Source organism: Eubalaena glacialis, chromosome 5, assembly GCF_028564815.1.
Source record: "Eubalaena glacialis isolate mEubGla1 chromosome 5, mEubGla1.1.hap2.+ XY, whole genome shotgun sequence".
Lineage (NCBI taxonomy): Eukaryota > Metazoa > Chordata > Mammalia > Artiodactyla > Balaenidae > Eubalaena > Eubalaena glacialis.
In genome coordinates, this window is record NC_083720.1 from 115,758,530 (window position 1) to 115,783,604 (window position 25,075).

General features: G+C 39.1%; 2 protein-coding genes across 10 annotated transcripts in view; both read left to right on the plus strand.

Moving 5' to 3' along the window:
- Positions 1 to 25,075, plus strand: part of SH3D19 (SH3 domain containing 19) — a 180,223-nt gene that overhangs the window by 91,553 nt on the left and 63,595 nt on the right. The gene's annotated exons all lie outside the window — the stretch shown is intronic.
- Positions 14,396 to 14,917, plus strand: LOC133092332 (glycine cleavage system H protein, mitochondrial-like). The gene has a single exon (XM_061191603.1). The coding sequence runs from the start codon at positions 14,396 to 14,398 to the stop codon at positions 14,915 to 14,917; it is 522 nt and encodes a 173-aa protein (XP_061047586.1).

Genomic DNA, 25,075 nt, shown 5'->3' on the forward strand with positions numbered 1-25,075 from the left:
TTTTTAAGGAACCTCCATACTGTCATGAAACCGTTCTTGAAACCAGGAGTGGAATTCCTGGATCATACAGTAGCTCTGTTTTTAGGTTTTTAAGGAACCTCCATACTGTCATGAAACCATTCTTGAAACCAGAAATCAGGCCTGCTCCCAAAAATATAATTTCAGGGTTGAGGACTTCCTTTTTGATGAGGGGCTCCTCTGGACACCAAATCAGAGCATTCAGTTCTGCCCCGTGACAAGTTTTTGTCACTTTCCATCTCGTTCCAGTTGTAGAGCAGCTCTCAGGAGATGCATAGTGAGCCTGCCCACCCTTGTACAACACTTCTATTGATAAATGCAGCAAAAATAAGGCAGGCGTGCCAAAGAAGGACTTTGTGTGTGACTCTCTCTCCTTTTGGAAAGGAGAATTGAGAATCAGTACCCTTTGATAATTAAGAAAATAAAAGAATAGAAGGAAAGTATAGATTGTCTGAATGCTTCAGAGTAACATTGTGTCTAAAATACAAACATCCCATCAATTGTAAATCTGTTTCCTAGAGATAAAATTGTCCCTGGCTGCACTGCCTTGTGCAGACACTCCAGGGATGTTATCAAGGAATGACAAGCAGGCCTTAAAGTTTATCACCATCTCTTGCCCCATAGTTTCTCTTTGGTTACAGATTCCAGAGAGAAGCTCTAAATAGAAAAAGTCCTTATACGCTGAATTGCACTCTTCGGAATTTTTTTTTTTTTTAATTATTTAGCTTTGGGGTTGGTCGGGGCGTATATATTGATTAACGCTGCCCAGGTATGCTGATGAACAAGCAGAAAGAGTCCAGCTCTAGCAGGAGTTTTAAAGAGAGAAGCAGGGATGGTGTGGTCTCAGAAGAAGAGAGCTTGTGTAAGAAACTACCTTATTTCCAGTGCTGCATGAAGTTCAGCTGTACTTCCTGCTTGTGGGAATTCCTGAGATAACCTTGTATACTCATAATGAAAATTCCTTTTATTTAATTCAAGTTTAAAGGGTTTCAGTTGCTTTTAACCTTACAAGTTAATATAATATCATTAGAAGGAATATCAACAATACTGTAATTTAGAAATGAAAATCACATACTTACATTGGCTTTAGGACTATCCCAGACTATAGCCTTGATTCTAGGATTTATTTCCACAGAGGTTAGGGTACCATGAGTATATTGACCAAATCCCTGCCATACAATATACTGTGTAAAGAAGAAAATGTATTGCTTGTCTTATGAACACTGACAGCAGATCTATGCCTTGGTGAGTAATAGAAGGATTTATCGTTTTGTCTTCTTCAAAAAAAGACCAAAAAACAAAACAAAACAAAACACCCCTCTTTTCTTTTCTTTTAGTTTTTTTAAACATCTTTATTGGAGTATAATTGCTTTACAATGGTGTGTTAGTTTCTACTTTATAACAAAGTGCATCACTTATACATATACATATGTCTCCATATCTCTTCCCTCTTGCGTCTCCCTCCCTCCCACCCTCCCTATCCCACCCCTCTAGGTGGTCACAAAGCACCTAGCTGATCTCCCTGTGCTCTGCGGCTGCTTCCCACTAGCTATCTAGTTTACATTTGGTAGTGTATATGTGTCCATGCCACTCTCTCACTTCATCCCAGCTTACCCTTCCCCCTCTCCATGTCCTCCAGTCCATTCTCTAGTAGGTCTGTGTCTTTATTCCCGTCTTGCCACTAGGTTCTTCATGACCATTTTTTTTTTCTTTTTTTAGATTTCATATATATGTGTTAGCATACGGTATTTGTTTTTCGCTTTCTGACTTACTTCACTCTGTATGACAGACTCTAGGTCCATCCACCTCACTACAAATAACTCAGTTTTGTTTCTTTTTATGGCTGAGTAATATTCCATTGTATATATGTGCCACATCTTCTTTATCCATTCATCTGTCGATGGACACTTAGGTTGCTTCCATGTCCTGGCTATTGTAAATAGAGCTGCAATGAACATTGTGGTACATGACTCTTTTTGAATTATGGTTTTCTCAGGGTATATGCCCAGTAGTGGGATTGCTGGGTCGTTTGGTAGTTCTATTTTTAGTTTCTTAAGGAACCTCCATACTGTTCTCCATAGTGGCTGTATCAATTTACATTCCCACCAACAGTGCAAGAGGGTTCCCTTTTCTCCACACCCTCTCCAGCATTTATTGTTTGTAGATTTTTTGATGATGGCCATTCTGACCAGTGTGAGATGATATCTCATTATAGTTTTGATTTGCATTTCTCTAATGATTAATGATGTTGAGCATTCTTTCATGTGTTTGTTGGCAATCTGTGTATCTTCTATGGAGAAATATCTATTTAGGTCTTCTGCCCATTTTTGGATTGGGTTGTTTATTTTTTTGATGTTGAGCTGCATGAGCTGCTTGTAAATTTTGGAGATGAATCCTTTGTCAGTTGCTTCATTTGCAAATATTTTCTCCCATTCTGAGGGTTGTCTTTTGGTCTTGTTTATGGTTTCCTTTGCTGTGCAAAAGCTTTTAAGTTTCATTAGGTCCCATTTGTTTATTTGTGTTTTTATTTCCATTTCTCTAGGAGGTGGGTCAAAAAGAATCTTGCTGTGATTTATGTCATAGAGTGTTCTGCCTATGTTTTCCTCTAAGAGTTTGATAGTGTCTGGCCTTACATTTAGGTCTTTAATCCATTTTGAGTTTATTTTTGTGTATGGTGTTAGGGAGTGTTCTTATTTCGTTCTTTTACATGTAGCTGTCCAGTTTTCCCAGCACCACTTATTGAAGAGGCTGTCTTTTCTCCACTGTATATTCTTGCCTCCTTTATCAAAGATAAGGTGACCATATGTGCGTGGTTTTATCTCTGGGCTTTCTATCTTGTTCCATTGAGCTATATTTCTGTTTTTGTGCCAGTACCATACTGTCTTGATTACTGTAGCTTTGTAGTATAGTCTGAAGTCAGGGAGCCTGATTCCTCCAGCTCCATTTTTCTTTCTCAAGATGGCTTTGGCTATTCGGGGTCTTTTGTGTTTCCATACAAATTGTGAAATTTTCTGTTCTAGTTCTGTGAAAAATGCCATTGGTAGTTTGGTAGAGATTGCAGTGAATCTGTAAATTGCTTTGGATAGTATAGTCATTTTCACAATGTTGATTCTTCCAATCCAGGAACATGGTATATCTCTCCATCTATTTGTATCATCTTTACTTTCTTTCATCAGTGTCTTATAATTTTCTGCATACAGGTCTTTTGTCTCCTTAGGTAGGTTTATTCCTAGATATTTTATTCTTTTTGTTGCAATGGTAAATGGGAGTGTTTTCTTAATTTCACTTTCACATGTTTCATCATTAGTATATAGGAATGCAAGAGATTTCTGTGCATTAATTTTGTATCCTGCTACTTTACCAAATTCATTGGTTAGCTCTAGTAGTTTTCTGTTGGCATCTTTAGGATTCTCTATGTATAGTATCATGTCATCTGCAAACAGTGACAGTTTTACTTCTTCTTTTCCAATTTGGATTCCTTTTATTTTTTTTTCTTCTCTGATTGCTGTAGCTAAAACTTCCAAAACTATGTTGAATAATAGTGGTGAGAGTGGGCAACCTTGTCTTGTTCCTGATCTTAGTGGAAATGGTTTCAGTTTTTCACCATTGAGGACGATGTTGGCTGTGGGTTTGTCATATATGGCCTTTATTATGTTGAGGAAAGTTCCCTCTATGCCTACTTTCTGGAGGGTTTTTATCATAAATGGGTGTTGAATTTTGTCAAAAACTTTCTCTGCATCTATTGAGATGATCATATGGTTTTTCTCCTTCAGTTTGTTAATATGGTGTATCACATTGATTGCTTTGCGTATATTGAAGAATCCTTGCGTTCCTGGAATAAACCCCACTTAATCATGGTGTATGATCCTTTTAATGTGCTGTTGGATTCTGTTTGCTAGTATTTTGTTGAGGATTTTTGCATCTCTGTTCATCAGTGATATTGGCCTGTAGTTTTCTTTCTTTGTGATATCTTTGTCTGGTTTTGGTATCAGGGTGATGGTGGCCTCGTAGAATGAGTTTGGGAGTGCTCCTCCCTCTGCTATATTTTGGAAGAGTTTGAGAAGGATAGGTGTTAGCTCTTCTCTAAATGTTTGATAGAATTCACCCGTGAAGCCATCTGGTCCTGGGCTTTTGTTTGTTGGAAGACTTCTAATCACAGTTTCAATTTCAGTGCTTGTGATTGGTCTGTTTATATTTTCTATTTCTTCCTGGTTCAGTCTCGGAAGGTTGTGCTTCTCTAAGAATTTGTCCATTTCTTCCAGGTTGTCCATTTTATTGGCATACAGTTGCTTGTAGTAATCTCTAATGATCCTTTGTATTTCTGCAGTGTCAGTTGTTACTTCTCCTTTTTCATTTCTAATTCTATTGATTTGAGTCTTCTCCCTTTTTTTCTTGATCAGTCTGGCTAATGGTTTATCAAATTTGTTTATCCTCTCAAAGAACCAGCTTTTAGTTTTATTGATCTTTGCTATCGTTTCCTTCATTTCTTTTTCATTTATTTCTGATCTGATCTTTATGATTTCTTTCCTTCTGCTAACTTTCTGGGTTTTTTGTTCTTCTTTCTCTAATTGCTTTCGTGTAAGGTTAGTTTGTTTATTTGAGATGTTTCTTGTTTCTTGAGGTAGGATTGTATTGCTATAAACTTCCTTCTTAGAACTGCTTTTGTTGCATCCCATAGGTTTTGGGTCATCATGTTTTCATTGTCATTTGTTTCTAGGTATTTTTTGATTTCCTCTTTGATTTCTTCAGTGAGCTCTTGGTTATTAAGTAGTGTATTGTTTAGCCTCCATGTGTTTGTATTTTTTACAGATTTTTTCCTGTAATTGATATCTAGTCTCATAGCGTTGTGGTCGGAAAAGATACTTGATATGATTTCAATTTTTTAAATTTACCAAGGCTTGATTTGTGACCCAAGATACGATCTATCCTGGAGAATGTTCCATGAGCAATTGAGAAGAATGTGTATTCTGTTTTTGGATGGAATGTCCTATAATTATCAATTAAGTCCATCTTGTTTAATGTATCATTTAAAGCTTGTATTTCCTTATTTATTTTCATTTTGGATGATCTGTCCATTGGTGAAAGTGGGGTGTTAAAGTCCCCTACTATGATTGTGCTACTGTCGATTTCCCCTTTTATGGCTGTCAACATTTGCCTTATGTATTGAGGTGTTCCTATGTTGGGTGCATAAATATTTCCGATTGTTATATCTTCTTCTCAGATTGATCCCTTGATCATTATATAGTGTCCTTCTTTGTCTCTTGTAATAGTCTTTGTTTTAAAGTCTATTTTGTCTGATATGAGAATTGCTACTCCAGCTTTCTTTTGATTTCCATTTGCATGGAAATCTTTTTCCATCCCCTCACTTTCAGTCTGTATGTGTCTCTAGGTCTGAGGTGGGTCTCTTGTAGACAGCATATATACGGGCCTTGTTTTTGTATCCATTCAGCCAGTCTTTGTCTTTTGTAGAGCATTTAATCCATTTACATTTAAGGTAATTATCGATATGTATGTTCCTATTACCATTTTCTTAATTGTTTTGGGTTTGTTATTGTAGGTCTTTCTCTTCTGTTGTGTTTCCTGCCTGGAGAATTTCCTTTACCATTTGCTGTAAAGCTGGTTTGGTGGTGCTGAATTCTCTTAGCTTTTGTGTGTCTGTAAAGGTTTTAATTTCGCCATCAAATCTGAATGAGATCCTTGCTGGGTAGAGTAATCTTGGTTGTAGGTTTTTCTCCTTTATCACTTTAAATATGTCCTGCCACTCCCTTCTGGCTTGCAGAGTTTCTGCTGAAAGATCAGCTCTTAACCTTATGGGGATTCCCTTGTATGTTATTTGTTGTTTTTCCTTGCTGCTTTTAATATTTTTTCTTTGTATTTAATTTTTGATAGTTTGATTAATATGTGTCTTGGCGTGTTTCTCCTTGGATTTATCCTGTATGGGACTCTCTGTGCTTCCTGGACTTGATTAACTATTTCCTTTCCCATATTAGGGAAGTTTTCCACTACAATCTCTTCAAATATTTTCTCAGTCCCTTTCTTTTTCTCTTCTTCTTCTGGGACCCCTATAATTCGAATGTTAGTGCGTTTAATGTTGTCCCAGAGGTCTCTGAGACTGTCCTCAGTTCTTTTCATTCTTTTTTCTTTATTCTGCTCTGCAGTAGTTATTTCCACTATTTTATCTTCCAGGTCACTTATCCGTTCTTCTGCCTCAGTTATTCTGCTACTGATCCCTTCTAGAGAATTTTTAATTTCATTTATTGTGTTGTTCATCACTGTTTGTTTGCTCTTTAGTTCTTGTAGGTCCTTGTTAAATGTTTCTTGTATTTTCTCCATTCTATTTCCAAGATTTTGGATCATCTTTACTATCATTATTCTGAATTCTTTTTCAGGTAGACTGCCTATTTCCTCTTCATTTGTTAGGTCTGGTGGGTTTTTGCCTTGCTCCTTCATCTGCTGTGTATTTCTCTGTCTTCTCATTTTGCTTAGCTTACTGTGTTTGGGGTCTCCTTTTCACAGGCTGCAGGTTCATAGTTCCTGTTGTTTTGCTGTCTTTCCCCAGTGGCTAAGGTTGGTTCAGTGGGTTGTGTAGGCTTCCTGGTGGAGGGGGCTAGTGCCTGTGTTCTGGTGGATGAGGCTGGATCTTGTCTTTCTGGTGGGCAGGTTCATATCTCCTGTTGTTTTGGTGTCTTTCCCCAGTGGCTAAGGTTGGTTCAGTGGGTTGTGTAGGCTTCGTGGTGGAGGGGGCTAGTGCCTGTGTTCTTGTGGATGAGGCTGGATCTTGTCTTTCTGGTGGGCAGGTCCACGTCTGATGGTGTGTTTTGGGGTGTCTGTGGCCTTATTTTGATTTTAGGCAGCCTTTCAGCTAATGGATAGGGTTGTGTTCTTGTCTTGCTAGTTGTTTGGCATAGGGTGTCCAGCACTGTAGCTTGCTGGTCGTTGAGTGGAGCTGGGTCTTGGCGTTGAGATGGAGATCTCTGGGAGATATTTGAACTTGGCTGAAATTGGCTCTCCCACCTCAGAGGCACAGCCCTGATGCCTGGCTGGAGCACCAAGAGCCTGTCATCCACACGGCTCAGAATAAAAGGGAGGAAAAAGAGAAAGAAGAAAGAAGAAGATAAAATAAAATAAAGTTATTAAAATAAAAAATAATTATGAAAAAAAAATTTTTAAGCAATAAAAAAAGAAAGAAAAAAAGAAAGAAAGAAAGGAGGGAGCAACCAAATCAGAAAACAACAAATCCACCAATGATAACAAGTGCTAAAAACTATAGTAAAAAAAAAAAAAAAAAGGACAGACAGAACCCTTGGACAGATGGTAAAAGCAAAGCTATACAGACAAAATCACACACAGAAGCATACACATACACACCCACAAAAAGAGAAAAAGGGAAAAATATATATATATCATTGCTCCCAAAGTCCACCTCCTCCATTTGGGATGATTCATTGTCTATTCAGGTATTCCACAGATGCAGGGTACATCAAGTTGATTGTGGAGATTTAATCCGCTGCTCCTGAGGCTAACACCCCTCTTTAATGTGGGATTTCCTAAAATACAAAATACAGCCAGACCCATGAATTTTCAAACATTTATTTGCATATACTCCTTGACATTTTATGTATTGTGAATAAATCCCAGAAGTGATGAAAGTCTTAAATCATTTTCTAATACTCTTCAAGACACCTTCCCCCTTCCTCTGATTTTAAACCTTCCACCTATGGAGAGTCAGTGAAAGAAGACAAGTTCTCAAGGTTCCTTGGTAATTGATTCACAATTCTTACTTATTTAAGTGTTTTTTTGGTGATTTCCTCTCAATGTTCGGCTGTAGGTGAGGCAGTGATGAACAGTAGCTAAGAACTCGGGCTCTGGAACCAGACCATCAAAGTTTAAATCCTGGCTTCATCATTTGTAAGCTGTGAGACCTTGAATGTTTAAATTACATAAACTCTTTTCTCATCTGTAAAATTGGGATAACAATAGTACATTCCTCTAAGGGTGGATGTGGGGATTAAGTGAGTTAAAAGATGTAAGGCATTAGAGCAGTGCTCAGTAAGGTTGGCTATTATTACCATTGGAATGGATGTTATCAACTCCAATGTCCTTCATTCCAGGTGGATTAAGTAATCGATTCTTTTTAAGTGGAATTTAAATTGGGATCATGGAGTTTTTAAGGTTTCATATTGAAAGAAAATTTAGAGTAGCAGGTAGAATAGAGATCATCCATTCAAAGTATATGATAGATGAGGAAACTGACATTACAGTAATGCTCAGAGTAGTGGCATGGCTGTAACTGGACCTCGGACCTCTGAACTCTTCTCACGGTCCACTCTCTGTGTCTGACAACTATCAGGATCCTTGGTCCTGAGCCCTACATGCCCTGTGTCTCCAGGAATTCACTTATAGCATTAATGCTATCAGATGCTTTATGTACAAGGGTGAGTCACCTCTCCCCTCTTCTGTTTGGCCCTTACTTGCAGAGAGTAGAGACTTGATCTTGGTAATATTTTATAATAGTGATTGTTGAGAATATAGCCTTCAGATCTCCCATAGGTTTGTTCTGCTTAAGCCTGAGGCAAAACCACAACTTGCATTTAGGGTAGGCCTCATGTTGGGAACGGATCGTGACTTAAAAAAAAAAATCTCCATGAAACATCGATGAATGCAAATTTGATATCAAACAAATGTATTGGGGTTTCTGTATGATGATATATTTGAAAGTGGGATTCACTTATATTCAACAAATAGTTATTGTGTGTGATAAGCATTTATAGGGCATTGAAGTAGTTTTATACTAAATCTGGGGAATTGGAACCCTAAAAAATAATCTACAGAAATTTTGCCCCTCCCTGATTTACCTTACACTCTTAAGGTTAGCAGTCTTTCTGTCTTCCTTTTACTAGTACTTCTCTTCTCTGTAAAACAGCACTCCAGATGTTCTTTCTAGTGGTGTTAGTCAAAGTGGTGAGCCCCATGATTGGGCCTTCTTGACCTCACTCCTCATTTTGAACATGACCTCACCTTGAGAAAAAATTATTTGGGTTTTGACAACGTTACAATTCCTGTAGGGGATCTTTTCTAGTACCTCCTATAATCTCTTACAAATAAAACATGGAAGAGCAGAGTTTGCATAATCAGAGTGGGGTTTTTTTCTAATTTTTAAAAAAATTTATTTTATTTTTGGCTGCGATGGGTCTTTGTTGCTGTGTGCAGGCTTTCTCTAGTTGCGGTGAGCAGGGGCTACTCTTCGTTGCGGCACATGGGCTTCTCATTGCGGTGGCTTCTCTTGTTGCAGAGCATGGGCTCTAGACGCACGGGCTTCAGTAGTTGTGGCACGTGGGCTAGGTAGTTGTGGCACACGGGCTTAGTTGCTACGCAGCATGTGGGAGCTTCCCGGATTAGGGCTCGAACCCATGTCCCCTGCATTGGCAGGTGGATTCTTAACCACTGCACCACCAGGGAAGTCCCAATCAGAGTGTTTAAAAACACACAATGGTGATAAATGTAACATTAATGTAAGATATGAGCAACGGAGGGAACTGGGTGTGGGGTATACGGAAACTACTAATCTTCACAACTTTTCTGTAAATCTAAAACTATTTACAAAATTTTTAAATTTACTTTTTAAAAAGGTCTTCCCCCCACCCCAAAATACATATAAAATTACTGTGACAAAATAAGTTACAGCAATTCAGTATTAGCATAGTGAACAGTTTTTATTCTACTTTACCAGATAATCTAAGATAAAATGGTCAAGGCTGAATCACTTCAATAAGAGAAAGGTCACTATTCTTATACGAAGTCCTAGTTTGAAAACAAACATTTCTAAGGAAATGTTAGATGTAAAAGGGAATATGAGTACAGTCTTTATGTTAAAATTTTAAAATGGGGCCTAAAGTCATTATCTGAAACATTTTGATATCCAGGGACAAAAAGAAACAAACTGACTGACCAACTAAAGACTGCTTCCTAATTACTTCGGCATAGTTCTATCTAGAGCACAGATCACCCTGCATGATAGTTCATCATTATATGTTTATAAGTCTCACTCCCCACATGAAGGCAGTTGTTCATCTTTGTATCTCCAGGTTTGGTACATGAGAGATGATCAGTTAGTGTTTCCCAACTTGAGAAGAGATACTTTCAAGTGAACTAGAAACAACTAGAAATCTGAGGATCTCAAGAAGTGTACTCCGTTTTGAGACTACTTGCAAAAGTAAATAAATGATGTAGAAAACGCTTTCTGATTTGTACTTGTGTCGGTTATCTCCACACACTGCTGTTTTCTCCGGCTGCTGAAATCCTCCAGAGGCCCTGCTGCCCCACCACCAAGCATAGTGCCACATCAGCGAACTTTCTGGTAGAGGTGCTGGTGGAACGAAGAGGGGACCTTTGCTGTTCCTGTCCCGGGAATCCCACCCCGTCTTTCTTAGACCCTTGCCGTCAGGGTTGTGGCTTGTGGGAATGAGGTGGGATTAGGAGGAGAGCTTGGAAACATGTCTTAGATTCTAACCCCACCATCGGTAGTTATGTTTCTTTCCTCTTTTGTCTCCATCTCCTTCTTTCTTCTTTTCTTGAAATTCCAGGAAGAGCCCTAAGTATCGTTGGACTGGGTTCAACTCAGACTGAAACAGTGGTACGTCTCTCCTAGGAAAACTGTGGCCCCAGTTTTAACAGAGTGTTTGTCTAGAAGCAAAATATGTAATATTATCACACCACCTTCAGGTGTCGGGGGGGCTTTCCTCTTTTCGCAGCTCCATTAAAACAGGAATGATATTTGCTACCTAGATAGGTGGGACGTATAGGTGGTGGGAGTTACTAAATAATGTATCTTCTTTTTTAAAAGTAACGTCATTAAGAAAAAACAAGTCTGTCTACCCGACCATCTGCCTGTCTGTCCACCCACCTACCTGTCCATCCATCTGTCCATCCACACATTCATTTCAGTTGATTCCCGTTGTCAGGAATGCTTGTAACAGGAGGCGCCATGGCCCAGGAAACAATTGACGTATCTTGTAGGCATTCTTAAGGTGACATAGGCATTGGTGGCAGGTGAGCAGGATGACCCTGGCGCCCCTAGAAGTTTGAGTTAGGACTGGTTTGTTGTGCTAAGCCCGTACTAGAAACGCCAGCCCTGGAATAGCTGGGAGCTTGAGGAGCGGCTCTGGCTTTGGCTGCTGCAAGGAGGTAGATGTGACTCTTCCTATCTGCACCGTCTTGCCACTCAGAACCCATTTTATTATTTTTTAAAGTTTGATTATACTTTACCATCTCTTTCAATTGCATTTCATTTGAATTGACATTCCTGATTTGTTTTATATTTGCAATATTATTTTTTAAAGGATATCTGGAGATGTCCTTAGGTTGTCCCATACTTCCTAATGCGGATTAAAATTGCCTGATTAAAAAATAAAAAGAAAAAGAGCTTACCTGTTTACTTTTCTGTCTTTTCTACTAAACTATAAGCTCTTTGAATGTGGGGCTCACCATTTTTATTCTTGTCCCCAGCACCTAGGAGAATCTCTGGAATGTAGAACACACTAAGGAAGTAATAGTTACACTAATGATTTTTAAACTCTAGGTGTTCATGTTCATTTAATTTGATTATTAACTCCCTCTTTTAAATTTTCATGCTGGAGCAATAGGGTTTGTAAAATATATAGATCATTTTCTTCTTGTAAACTGTTTTGAAGTTGTATGCATTGCTGCTATCCATACTAGGTTACTGGGGAATTTTCACCCCATAATGGCATTTAGGTTGGACCTAGCCTGCTACTTCCATAAAGTGATTCATTATCTGATGGTTTGAATGTAATTTTAATTATTATAGAGTCATGACTTTGATATAAACCGGTCACTTTTTTTACTTTTTGCCATAACAAATCTTTTTTTAAAATAACTTACAAATTACAAAAGTAATAATGTTCATTACATAAAACTTGGAAAATACAGAGATACAGGTAGATAACAAATCATATGCAGTGGTGTCCTGATAAATGTTCAACAACCAGCTAAGTGTAATTGCAATATGAATGTTGGTTGATACTTTTGTTTATATAAGTAAGATGACAGTGAAACAACCAAAACATAGGTCAGAATTTCCACCCATTTTGTCAGTGACCTGAGCAAATTCTTTGCTGATTCAGATAATAGTTTTCAAATACTGGAAGACTGTTTCCTCAATTTTGGGGGATATTCCTCATGGAACAGCTACAAACACAACATACTTTTATTTTGAATCTGCATTATTAACATTTTCTCCATCACTTTCTTAAGTCCAGATAATCAGTAAAATGATAAATTCAACCCTGGTTTGCCAATTGTTGCTGTGTAAATACTCCCACCTTGGCCAGCATGACACCACTGATGATGAATTGGAAAAAGTTGCACAGTAGCACATCATTATTATAGTATTTCCACCATTCAGAAATGATAGGCATACATCATCTCAAGAGCATAGATAATAGTGAAATGTAGTAAAATAATTAGGAGATGATGAGTATTTATTACCTTTTTTATGTGATTTATTTAATTGTAAATTTATATAATTTAAATAAGTTTATATAATTTTTAATAATGGCTATGTTTAAAAAACTGGCCTGTAGAGTTTCTGAAAATTTAATTGTCAGCTTTCATGAGCCAGTATGAGCTGTCTCCAGCACACTGCTGGGTAGATGTGTTCTCACTTTTCTTGTATAAATATAAAATATAAATATATAAATTATATATGTGTATATATAATGTGGGTATATATATAATATGTATATATATATATATATGGTTTTTTAGGTAAGATTTAAAAAATAAGATTGGGATCACACTGAATATTCAGTTAGGGATCTGTTTATCTACCTTATGGAAGTAAATTCTGTACTGGTCACACTCTGTTGCTTTGCCACAGACTGTACTTTAGGCCATTTCACTGTGGTATAGCTGGTCACAAGGCAGACTGGGTGAGAATGGCTGAATACAACGCCTCTCCTCTCCAGTGTGGGAGGGAAGAGGAAAGAATGAATGGGGAGGGGACCCCAGAAATCTCCTGAGTAGCAGGCCGGTTATATCACAGTGTGGCACTGGTGTGGGCTGCTCATTCCTCAGGCAGAGTCCTCTTGAGAGCCTTGGCTCATCCACATTATGTATAGCTGGACCCCATCCCTGCCATTCTCTCCTGTGTTCTCTTCGGCATTTTCTTGCTTCCCTCCTTTCTGCTGCTTTCTAATGCTTATAGCAGGCAGATTTACTCTCTCTGAATCTTTCAAAATGTCCTGTAAAGATAGAACTGCTGGGACTTCCATGGTGGTCCAGTGGTTAAGACTTCACCTTCCAGTGCAGGGGGTGCGGGTTCGATCCCTGGTCGGGGAGCTAAGATTCCACATGCCTCGCGGCCAAAAAAACCAAAACATAAAACAGAAGCAATATTGTAACAAATTCAATAAAGGCTTTAAAAAATGGGCGACATAAAAAAAATATTAAAAAAAAATAGAACTGCTAGTTTGGGGGCAGTTGTACTCGGTGTCTGCAGTCTTCATCAACAGTCATACCCTTAAATGAAGGTATCTTCAAATATCTAATGTGTTTCCTAAAACCTGTTTTTCTGTGGGCTCCCTCATCTAGCAATTTACTATACCTGTTAGGTAATTTCATGTAACTCTTAGTAGTCATCATTTTAAATGCCTTTAAAGTCTTTTGGCTGCCAAATATGTTCTTGTTTTACAATGAAAGAGATTTCCAGTGGCTTTGCAAAAACTAGATATTAGCTGGTAGGTGCACTGCTTGCACTCCTTATTGTAATGGAGAAGTTGTTGAATATTGCAGTAAACGTTTTCATGCCTACTCGCTGCTGAAGTTCTGTTCCAGTTCCCAGAGGAGAACAAATCTGCATGTTTGTTGTTAGAATGAGCTCAGCTATCTCCATGTTCTCTTTTACAATTCTTAGTCAAAGTTTTAAGCTTTAACAGAAACTCTAAGAACTGCCAGCTTTTGAAGTACTTGGTTAAAGGATTTTTTAAATGTATTTGTTTTTATTAGCAAAACAAAAGCCTTTTTAGGCCTTCAACATACGAAATTACATTGATCAGATTTTTCTGTTTTGTATGTTTATTGCTTCATTATTATTTCCTCCACCATTGATTAAGCCTATTTTATTCTGGCTTAGACATCACTGAGATTTGGTGAAAAGATAGAAATGTAATGCTGTAGGAAACTATAAAAGGGTAAAATGAAAGACTTAGCCAACCTAAAACCTTTGATCAAGAAATTACAAAGCTGCCGGCTCGCTCCGGCCCGGGGCTGCCCCCTCCCCGCCCCCGCCCCCGCCCCCGCCCCCGCCGGCCGGGGGTGCTCTAGATGCTGCGCGGAGACCCTCTAAACCCCTGCGAACATGGCGCTGCAAGTGGCGCGGAGCGTTCGGGCCGCGGTCTGCAGCCTGCGCGCCATCTCTGCGCCCAACGCGCCCTGCCCGCCGCGGCCCTGGGGACTGAGGGCGGGCGCCGTCCGGGCGCTGCGCACCGGACCGGCTCTGCTGTCGGGTCGTAAATTCACAGACAAACATGAATGGGTAACAACAGAAAACGGTGTTGGAACAGTGGGAATCAGCAATTTTGCACAGGAAGCTTTGGGAGATGTTGTTTACTGTAGTCTGCCTGAAGTTGGGACAAAATTGAACAAACAAGAGGAATTTGGTGCTTTGGAAAGTGTGAAAGCTGCTAGTGAACTCTTTTCTCCTCTATCAGGAGAAGTAACTGAAATTAATGAAGCTCTAGCAGAAAATCCAGGAGTTGTCAACAAATCTTGTTATGAAGATGGTTGGCTGATCAAGATGACACTCAGTAACCCTTCAAAACTAGATGAACTAATGAGTGAAGAAGCATATGAGAAATACATAAAATCTATTGAGGAGTGAAAATGGAACCCCTAAATAAACTAGTTTGAAACAAAACAAAACAAAACAAAGAAATTACAAAGCTGAGAAATGGGTGGCTACGACATTCACTTTTAAAAGAGATTTTTAAAAAATTATTGGTCTAGAAAAATCTTGTAGTGCCTTATAACAAATAATTTATGCATTTTTATTAATAACACTTAAATCTAGCTTTTAAAAAATATCTGCCTCACTATGTCAAATAAAAAATGGAGCCAACATTTTAGAAGTAATATCTTTGTAAAGTTTTAAAGTCAGGGTTTCAAACTGACCTAATTTTCTATCTTATTGGAAGCATCACTTAACTGATATTTTGATCAGTTTCAGATGCTTAAAATATATGTTTGTTTTTGCAATGAAAAATAGCAAAACTGCCTTGTGGCAGTTTTATTTTCATCCCATAAAGAATGGAGAGGGGACTTCCCTGGTGGCTCTGGTTAAGAATCCTCCTGCCAATGCAGGGGACACGGGTTCGAGCTCTGGTCTGGGAAGATCCCACATGCTGTGGAGCAACTAAGCCCATTCGCCACAGCTACTGAGCCTACACTCTAGGGCCTGCGAGCCACAGCTACTGAGCGCGAGAGCCACAATTACTGAAGCCCGAGCACCTAGAGCCCATACTCCGCAACAAGAGAAGCCGCTGCAATGAGAAGCCGGCGCACCACAACGAAGAGTAATCCCCATTCACTGCAACTAGAGAAAGACTGTGCGCAGCAACAAAGACCCAACGCAGCCAAAAATTTTTAAATAAATAAATAATGGAGAAACACGAAATCACGTTTCTCACCTTTTTTCTTTCCCTGCTGCCTTCTACTAAACCCACTGATTTTTCATATGCTATTATTAATAGTAAGGTTTCATTTTTTACAAGAGGATACTACAGTGGTTAATTGAGATGAATTTGATCTCATTTGAAAACTACCACATGCTGAGGTTAAGGCATCTTCCCAAATATTCATATGCCTGCACACACCCCTTTGTTTGGAACATATTTTGTTGCTAGCCCAGCTCCAAATATCAGCTGCTTCTGGAACTTCTGAGTTTTGGTACTGATTTTGATTGTCAACATCATCAGGAGACACCAAGCATCTGTGCTATGCAGTTATCTCTTCTAGGTTTCAATCCTGAATTATTCAAAGTGAGTTAGGAATGATGTCGAAATGAAGGCCAAAAATATTGGTCTATACTAATTGTACCTCCACTAAAAATTAATCCCCTCACTTTTACTCTGATTTATCAAGTTGTGTGTGGAGTGTAATTCCTCTTTTCCTCCTTCCATCCTTCCTACCTTGTCCTCCTGCATCCTTTATATGACCTAAAATTCAAATAATCTATTAATCAGATACTCTCCCTTATCTACATATATATTCCTTTGATTTTTTTTCAGTGTCTCCAAGGGGATAGAATTAATCTCAGGTTATTTTTTAAGTGTTAGATTTGTTCATGTACTAAGGAAGGAAAAAGATAAATAAAAGCTGTAACCAGAAATGTTAGAAAAGAGCTCATCTCCATAACTGACATCAAAAAGTGTTACCAGCTACGTCTCTGAGTTTACAGCAGCAGTGAAGGGGTGGGGTCATTACCTCTTTCTGCGTCCCACCCTCTTCCATCCTTTTGCATAATAGGACCAAGAGAATAGAAAAATAGATTACATGTTCTGATGAGAACTGTCATAAAAAACACACTTATACCAAAAAGCAGATTTTTCTAGGTAGGTGATAAATTAATCTGTTACGAGAAACTCTTCCTCCTTCTCTTCTCCCTGAATATTTTTTTCATCCTTGAGCAGAGGGTTTTCACTTGGTGTTTGCTTCTTATTATCTAGGCATTAGAACTCTGTATATGGTCTGTGATGTAGGAAACATCTGCCTTTAATTGTTCCTTCTGTAGTGTGACCAAGTGACTCTGGATTTCCACCAAGCTTCCTGTGTCCTAATTTTTCTTGCCACGTGGAGTCCCCTGCCAGTCTCCTGTCTGTCACAGGAGTTTATCCCAGGTTTTCCCTAACATCCATAAGGAAGTGTCCAAAGGGATGTGGCAACCTTTTCCAGTAGAAGCTCTGCTGCAGGATGACAGATTTTAGGGAAGGGTGTGGATTTTCTTTTTTTTCTTTTTTAAAAAGAACTTCTCTTTAAATTATTTAAAAGTCATTGTTAAATAGGGTGGAATTGCATGAGTCATTTGTCTTTAGGAGACTTGTTCTTTACTTATGATCTAAAATATTTTATGGCATGGAATCTGAACATGCCAAAAGTACTTTAAAAGTTGTCTTAATTTTTTTAAATTGGCCATACTTATTTTTTTTAATTTAAGGTTTATATGCAACATCATTCCAATATGTACATTGCCTGAGAAGGAGTTTATAGACTAGCAGAGGAAATAATACAACAAAACACCTCTAATACAAGGTACCAAGAATATGAAAGACCTAATTTTAAGAAAACCAGAACTACACACAAAATGTGAGCTCCTGCCCACAGGCTTCTTGCTAGACCATGAGCATCTTACAGCCAGGGACCATGTCCTAATTGTAGATCTTATTTCTTTGGTATCTAGCATAATACCTGGAATAAAATAAGCATTAAAGTTCTTGGTTGAAAATTAAAAATTTCTCTTCATAACTGGGTACATGCCTGTCTTTTGGTCAAAAATACAGACATCATCAGCTAATAAGACAAAAGTTTGAAAAATCAGGCTCTGGATGTTTTGGGTGCTTCAAACTTGAAACTGCTTGAAACTGTCATCTATTTATTTGACGTTTTATTATCCCTCACTCTGTCCTGGCATATATATAATGGACACCCCTTTAGGACCGTGTGATCCTTTTCATGCAAATAACTTTTAATCATAAAATATAATCCTCCTATATTGCTATATATCCAGCAAGGGGAGGGGTAAATTTTAGCCCTTTTTCTCTTTCTAGGTTTTCTATGTAAACTCGTCCTGTAGATCACTTTAGGTTGACTATAAAGGAAAGATATAAACCCAGAAAAGATTTATTCTGATTATTATTTCCTTGGTTCATTCAATAGGTGTTTGTTGAGCACAGTTATACATCAGACCCACAGTTTTCACCCTTTTTGTGTTAACATCTGAAGATCCAGCTAAAGACCCTATTCTCACATGTTGCAGTAAATGCCACCTTTCTTAGGTGCTGACTTGACATTATGCCTATTCCTCCTCTCAGAATAAGTTGTACATGCTCTACATCATATAACATAACCCACAGTTGCATCTGATTAATATCACTGTATGCTATTGTGTGTGGGACATGGTTTGAAATTTAGCAGCACACCAGTGAAGTTTGTGCTGCTTATTGGTTGGGAATTACCAGAGGCTTAACTTATAAAATTACCCATGAAATTCCATTAATTGACACTTAAAGTACAGTATTTGTTGCCAAATTAGGTGCCATGTCGATGCCATCTCTTAATAAGGTGAACCTGGCCAGTTTTCCATCTACTGTTAGAGAGTTCTGTTCTTCTTTGAGCACCAGATGCTCATCAAGGTGACATTTTGTAGGAAAAATACCTATTTTTAAACATCAGACCCAGACACTTTTGGCAAGATGTGCATACAAAATGTACCTGGGAACTGAAACCAACAGAACAAAGCCAGCAGCAAAATTATTTCTGGGGATTTGCTTATTAAGTAGATTGTAGGTGGGATCACCTGTGCTGTTCAAGTTACATGTGTTTCTGTCTGTAAGTAGGACTGAGTTTGCATTAGTTCAGTGAGCGTGTGATCCCACTGAGCTGCACTATAAAAACGAGTGGAGACCGTCTCTTTCCTTGAGAAGTTTGCAGGCTAATTAGGAAGTCAAGACATGCATGTGTGGAAAAAAAAGAAAAAAACAACTTAAACCATTGGAAAGGACAGGGCAACATATTCTAATTTTAAATGTACTCTAGTTATTAATAGTAGAGTTGAAAGCCTCTTGCAGGATCTTTGAACACTTTTGTGGGATTTGTTTTTTAATAGAGCTAAAGAAATATGAAACTCTGCAGAGCTACTGATCACCGTGCCCATTTTGTGAAAAACGTCATGGGAAGCATGACCTAGAGGAACAGAGATCTGTGTTCTCAATGGGGAAAATACAGCGCTCACAAAAGCCTGGTGGTCTGCTTTGTTCTCTTGGCTTTGTTGTTGCTTCAGCTTCGTAGATTAGGTACATGAGAAGCATGCATTGTGAATCTCAGAATGGTTGTTAAGTTGTGAATAATAATTGCAACTGAAATGCGAATGGTCAATTATTTGAATTTATAAGGTAGGGTTATGATAACTACAGGGCAACTCAACTGGCGTGGGCAGAATAGCTCCAAAAATTTCAACCACATGTAATTATGGACTCCAGAAGTTTGTGTATTGGCAAAAAGGGTGGGAAAGAGAACTAACATTTTTTGAGACTCTAATAAATGCCAAGCACTGTGCTGTATATTTTATGCAGTATTTTTTCATTCAGTTTTAGTAACAAGCCAAAAGATGGACATTTGTATCCACATATTACAAATAAGAAACTATCCCAGCAAGTAAGTAAATTGGCCGAGCTCACACAAATAGGAAAGCAGGTCTCTGGCCGGCTCCAGATTCTGTCCTTTTCCCACTACAGTCATGATACCCCGGAGGTATATCATGCATCCTGTTTGCTTTCTCTCTGCCTGTCCTCTGTATTCTTCATGCTCACCGGCACACTGTCAATAGAACTCATTTTACAAATTTTATAACAGGTAGAGTGTGTTAATGACACTCATTTAAATATGTATTAACTTTTTTGTCCAGAAACCAAATATGTAAATAAAGGTTATACATATGATTTTCTTGTCTTTGAAAAAGATTAAGTAGAAAAATACCTGATGTAACTTGATGTTATATTATAGATCTCAGTGATTATACTTGAGCTGTCAATGTGATGAAAAAGTTAGTGAACTCAGAACTCATACAACTTTTTGCCTAAAGCTTTCAGAGTATTAATAGAAGTATTTTACAGTTCTGTTTTAGTTTTTAACTTTAGCAAAAGTCATTCTAATTGGATCTCAATTCTTTTTCTTTACTAACCTTTATTTTCTAATTCTGAAGAAGGAATTCACTCCCCTTGCCATACCCAAACTTTATGGAAGCCAATCAGAGTTTTAGAACTAAAACATAATTTGTTTTCATTAGTTTCAGATAACTACACTTAATCTTCTTTTTTCCCCATTCCCCACAGTGTATCAGATCTGGCTCTACATATTATGATGATGATATTAACTTAGATACTTTTAAAATGACATCATAGCTTTATATTTGTCTCAGTGGCAAAATATTATTTACTAACTCATACTTTCTTCTCCCATTACATGATATTGTCTTAATCTAGCAGGCAACATAGGGTGATAAATTTTGATTGATGCACACAAAAGATGAAAGCACAAGTATTTTTGTTATTCTGTAACACTAGTGCTTTCTGTTTTGAGAAGCAAATCAAAGTTGGCCCAAGGCTTTGTTTATAAAAGTACTATATATGTAATGATTTTTTTTTCTGGGTTGTCAAAACTGCAGAGGGGTGGGGGGAGTGTGCTTTGGGCATCTGGTACGTATAGGCCAGGGATGCTGCTAATCCTCCTATAATACACAGGACAGCCCCCCACCCCTACCCCCTTAACAAATGTCAATAGTACCAAAGGTGAGAAAACCTGCACTAGTTCTATTCAAGCATCAGCTCTGTCTTTTCCTCTCCTCTCCCAGGGCTAAACTTAGACACTCCTCTTTTGAGCTCCCATAATACCTTGTATAACATTTTTTTCATATCCTGTTTATATCTTTTATTTGTTGATCTTGTCAATAAGATTGCATACTTCTTTTTTTTTTTAAATAAAGAAGTTTATTTATTTATTTATTTATTTATATTTGGCTGTGTTGGGTCTTCGTTTCTGTGCGAGGGCTTTCTCCAGTTGCGGCGAGCGGGGGCCACTCTTCATCGCGGTGCGCGGGCCTCTCACTGTCGCGGCCTCTCTTGCTGCGGAGCACAGGCTCCAGACGCGCAGGCTCAGTAGTTGTGGCTCACGGGCCCAGCCGCTCCGTGGCATGTGGGATCTTCCCAGACCAGGGTTCGAACCCGTGTCCCCTGCATTGGCAGGCAGGCTCTCAACCACTGCGCCACCAGGGAAGCCCAAGATTGCATACTTCTTGAGGGAAGAGGTTATTTATTACCAATATTGGTGTCCCCAGTTTGTGGCAAAATGTCAGGTACATAGTGAGAACTCCATACGTGAATAAATGCATTTTTGAATAAGACACCCTAGACTTCTCCAGTGCCTTTCTGGAACTTCCAGAAACCTCTTCTTGCTCACTTTTATCTTCTTTTTCCTACATCTACTCATTACTTATTTTTTAAAACGTTAGTGTGTCAACCCTATCATTCATATATTTAGTTCCTAAAAATATGGATCTCCCCACAATTCAAGACATATAGTGGGATAGGGAGGGTGAGAGGGAGACGCAAGCGGGAGGAGATATGGGGATATATGTATATGTATAACTGATTCACTTTGTTATACAGCAGAAACTAACACACCATTGTAAAGCAATTATACTCCAATAAAGATGTTTAAAAAAAAAAAAAAAGACATGTAATGCCAGACTCCAGGGTTTATTCATAAACCCTTTAAAAATGTCAGGCATGCCATAAACATCATGGCTGGTGCATACAGACCAGCTACAGTCAACAGTGCTTGTTCTAGGGCGATGTTCCAGACAAATTCCTACTTGCTTTTGAAACACTTTGCTGTCATATCCCTGACCCATGGATTCTTAGGGTTTAACCTAGCTAGTCATGCCTGGCATCAACACTACCCACTGTAGCATGTTCCCACATCCTTTGGCATGGCATTTGGGTTCCATTCCCTTCTTATCTTTGACTATGGCTTCTTCATATGTGGAGCTCAAACCATGCTCAACTCTTTACTCCTGATGGTTTGCTACCTGACGCTCTCTCTTTAGAACCTTTCCTCCTACACATTCTTCAGGTCTCAGTCAAGACACATGTCACATGTTAGAAGCCTCTCCTCAGACCCCAAGACTGAGTGATGTATACCTTCTCTGCATTCATAGCACCTTGTGCCTACCCCTGTATACTATTAATAGAAAAGCAGTTGCAGTATCTGTCTTTCTCACCAAGGTCAGAGTCTGTGCTTTCAAGGCATTTCTGGTGCCTGGTACATATTATACATGTAATAAGTATTGGATGTATGAGAGAATGGATGAGACAGAATACCTCTTCCAGCCTGCAAATATCTTACCGATCTGGTTAAACCTTTCTGCTGGGAGGTGGAGATAAATCAGCCCAAATGTTGAGAGCCTTTGGAGAAGATGCTACATACAAGGGGATAAAGTTTATGTTCACTAGCAGCTTTATCAGGTTGACTAGAGGGCTGTACCTCTAGATCACATTTGTTTAACTCCTTGTTAAGCTGATGGCTTTATTGACTAGTACTCTAATGATATGCCCATGGCCTTTATTGAGGATTTTTATATAGAATGCATTTTTAAAAATATACTCAGTTGCCTCTGCACATAGAAAGAACTCCAAAACCTATAAGATGTTGCGGGATGGGCACTTGCAGGCATTGTTCTGATTTGTTTACCAAACAAGCCAAATCCAGCAACTCCTGGATTTGGGAAAACAGTTTTTTTCCTTACCAGAGAGAGTGGTGGGCAATGAATTTAAACTTGGGAACAAGCTGTTGCTTTGAAAGTTGGATAAATATTTTTTTTAAATCTGTTTTATTTTGATAAAACATGATCCAAAATAAAAAGAGAGATTGGATTTTCTTAGATGAGATTAAGAACAACCATTGTGTTTGTTGTTGTTGACAACATTACAGTGTCATACTTAGCAACTTTTATTTAGTTCTTTCCTGTCATCTGCAGTGTCTGGATGAAACTTCAATGTGAAATTTTGGGGGCCAGCTTTATGCCTAGGGGCGATTTGCTTACATATTGAACTTTGTGCAACAGTGGAACATTCAGAAACACACCCATCCACCCAAGCCTGAGTTGTAGACTTTTGGACTATCATCAGACAGTAGTGAATTCACATCTGGCTCTGCCACTCACCAGCTGTGTGACTGCAGCCCTAACCTCTAAGCCTTAGTTTCCTCCTCATTTTCAAAATGGATCGTGTGTTTGGCACACGTAATAATAAGCTGTTCTCATCATCATCTTCATTGCTGAAATCTCATTTCATTATGTTGAGAAACTTTTTTTTTTAATGCAATTTTCTTTGTTAAAGACACTTTCTTAACAACTAAGCAAGGTTCTATGCAAAAACAGTGGGAGAGAGTGATCCTACAGCACAGCCTGGGAAGGGCTATTGGGGGAAAGTGGGAAGAAAGGGTAGAAGGGGACCCTGAACAGCTGGCGACCCCAGAGTCCTGGAGGAAGACAAATCAGCATCAGCAGTCACACCTGAGACAATTCTGTCTTGACCGCAACTTTTGGTTCTCCTCCTCAGGATCGAAAGCCATTTTCCCAACCCCTCGTTTCCCTCCTTGGAAGGTTCTTTGGCTCTCATACTCTCTAGTGGTTTATCTGCCGCACCAAGAACAAAGGCACCTGATAATAGGGCAGCAGCGCTTGAAGAGCAGAAGACAAAAGATCTGGGTCAGCTCTGCCAGGCGCCAGGACATGGGCTTATAAAATTAGAATGGAGTGAAGATGCAGTTTCACAGTCCTGTGTTTTGTCATGGAGGGGCCTGGGCTCAGCTTCTGTCTGAACAGCAGAAACCAGAGGAGAGCAAGTGAATCTCAAAGAAAAAAATCTCTTAAAAACATAAACTGTTAGGCCTACCATCTGTATGATATCAGACCCCAAAGTGAGACCCTGTCAAGGGTTGTATGTGTTGTCAGATGTTTTGTGATGGCCCTAAAGATTATGAACACACATGAATCATGCTAATAGCGGCTCGTGTTTATTGAACACAAACTTGGTTCCAGGCACTGTGTCAAATGCTTTAATGGATTCTCTCTCTTACTGTTCACAATGACCTCATGCGGGAGTTGAGTTATTCTTGCTTTTATACGTGAGGAAACGAGGGGCCTTGGAGAAGCTAAGTAATTTAATTTGCACAAAGTCACACCAGCTGACAGGCAGAGGCGCCAAAAGTGAATATGGGCAGTTGGACCCAGAACAGGCTCTGCTGCCCACTCCTCTGACCAGGGGTCATGTGGCCATGTCTCCTGTCCCGTGGTGGCCATCCTGCCTGGATGTTCCCAGCTGAGACATGAGCCTGAGCTCGTGCTGAGGGAGGATTCCTGTGAGGTCTTCTCTTAAGACTATAGAGTGGTACCTTCCACTGCAGTCTGGGCTCTGCAGAAAGATGGAGATAAAGGCGCATCTTTAACCCCAGATTTTGCATCTACAGCTACATTTGAGATACAGACATTGTATGCACTGCACAGCCTGGAGGCTACTCCAGCATCTCCCAGAACTGCTTCCCACAGAGATGTGTTGGACCACAGGCCTTCTTTTTAATTCTCCCTTCCACAAAACCTGTCAACCTCTAAAGGAGAACTTTAGAGTTTGGAAAATGTTGTTTTAGACATAAGATGGTTGGTTGGTTGGTTGGTTTTTAGATCTAGCCTGAACGTGATGCTGCAAGTCTTGAATTGTAGAACCTGAGCTGACCTCAGTCAAAATTCTATTTTGTGCCAAAGTTTCCACCCCCGACACACAACTTTTTATTAAAGTATAACATACAGAAAAATACACAAAGTGTACAGCGCCACTAATTATCACACCTCCTCAGCACCCCTGAAGGCCACCCTGTATTAGTTTCCTAGAGCTGCCCTAACAATACTCTAAACTGAGTGACTTATAACAACAGAAGTTTGTTGTCTCACAGTTCTAGAGTCTAGAAGTTTGGAATCCAGCCCGTCAGAGGGGTCATGCTCCCTCTGAAAGCCGCAGGGGGTCCTTCCTTGTCTCTTCTTAGCTTCTGGGGGTCTGCCAGTGTCTTCGGTGTTCCTCGCCTTGCAGCTGCATCCCCGTCTCCCCACCTCCATGGCATCTTCCCTTTGCGTCTGTGTCTTCACATGGTCTTCTTCTAATGACATCAGTTACATTGGAATTAGGGGCCCACCCCACTCCAGTATGACCTCATC

Bases quoted from the DNA above. Each gene is read 5' to 3' on its own strand.
- LOC133092332 (XM_061191603.1), top strand. From the start codon at position 14,396: ATGGCGCTGCAAGTGGCGCGGAGCGTTCGGGCCGCGGTCTGCAGCCTG.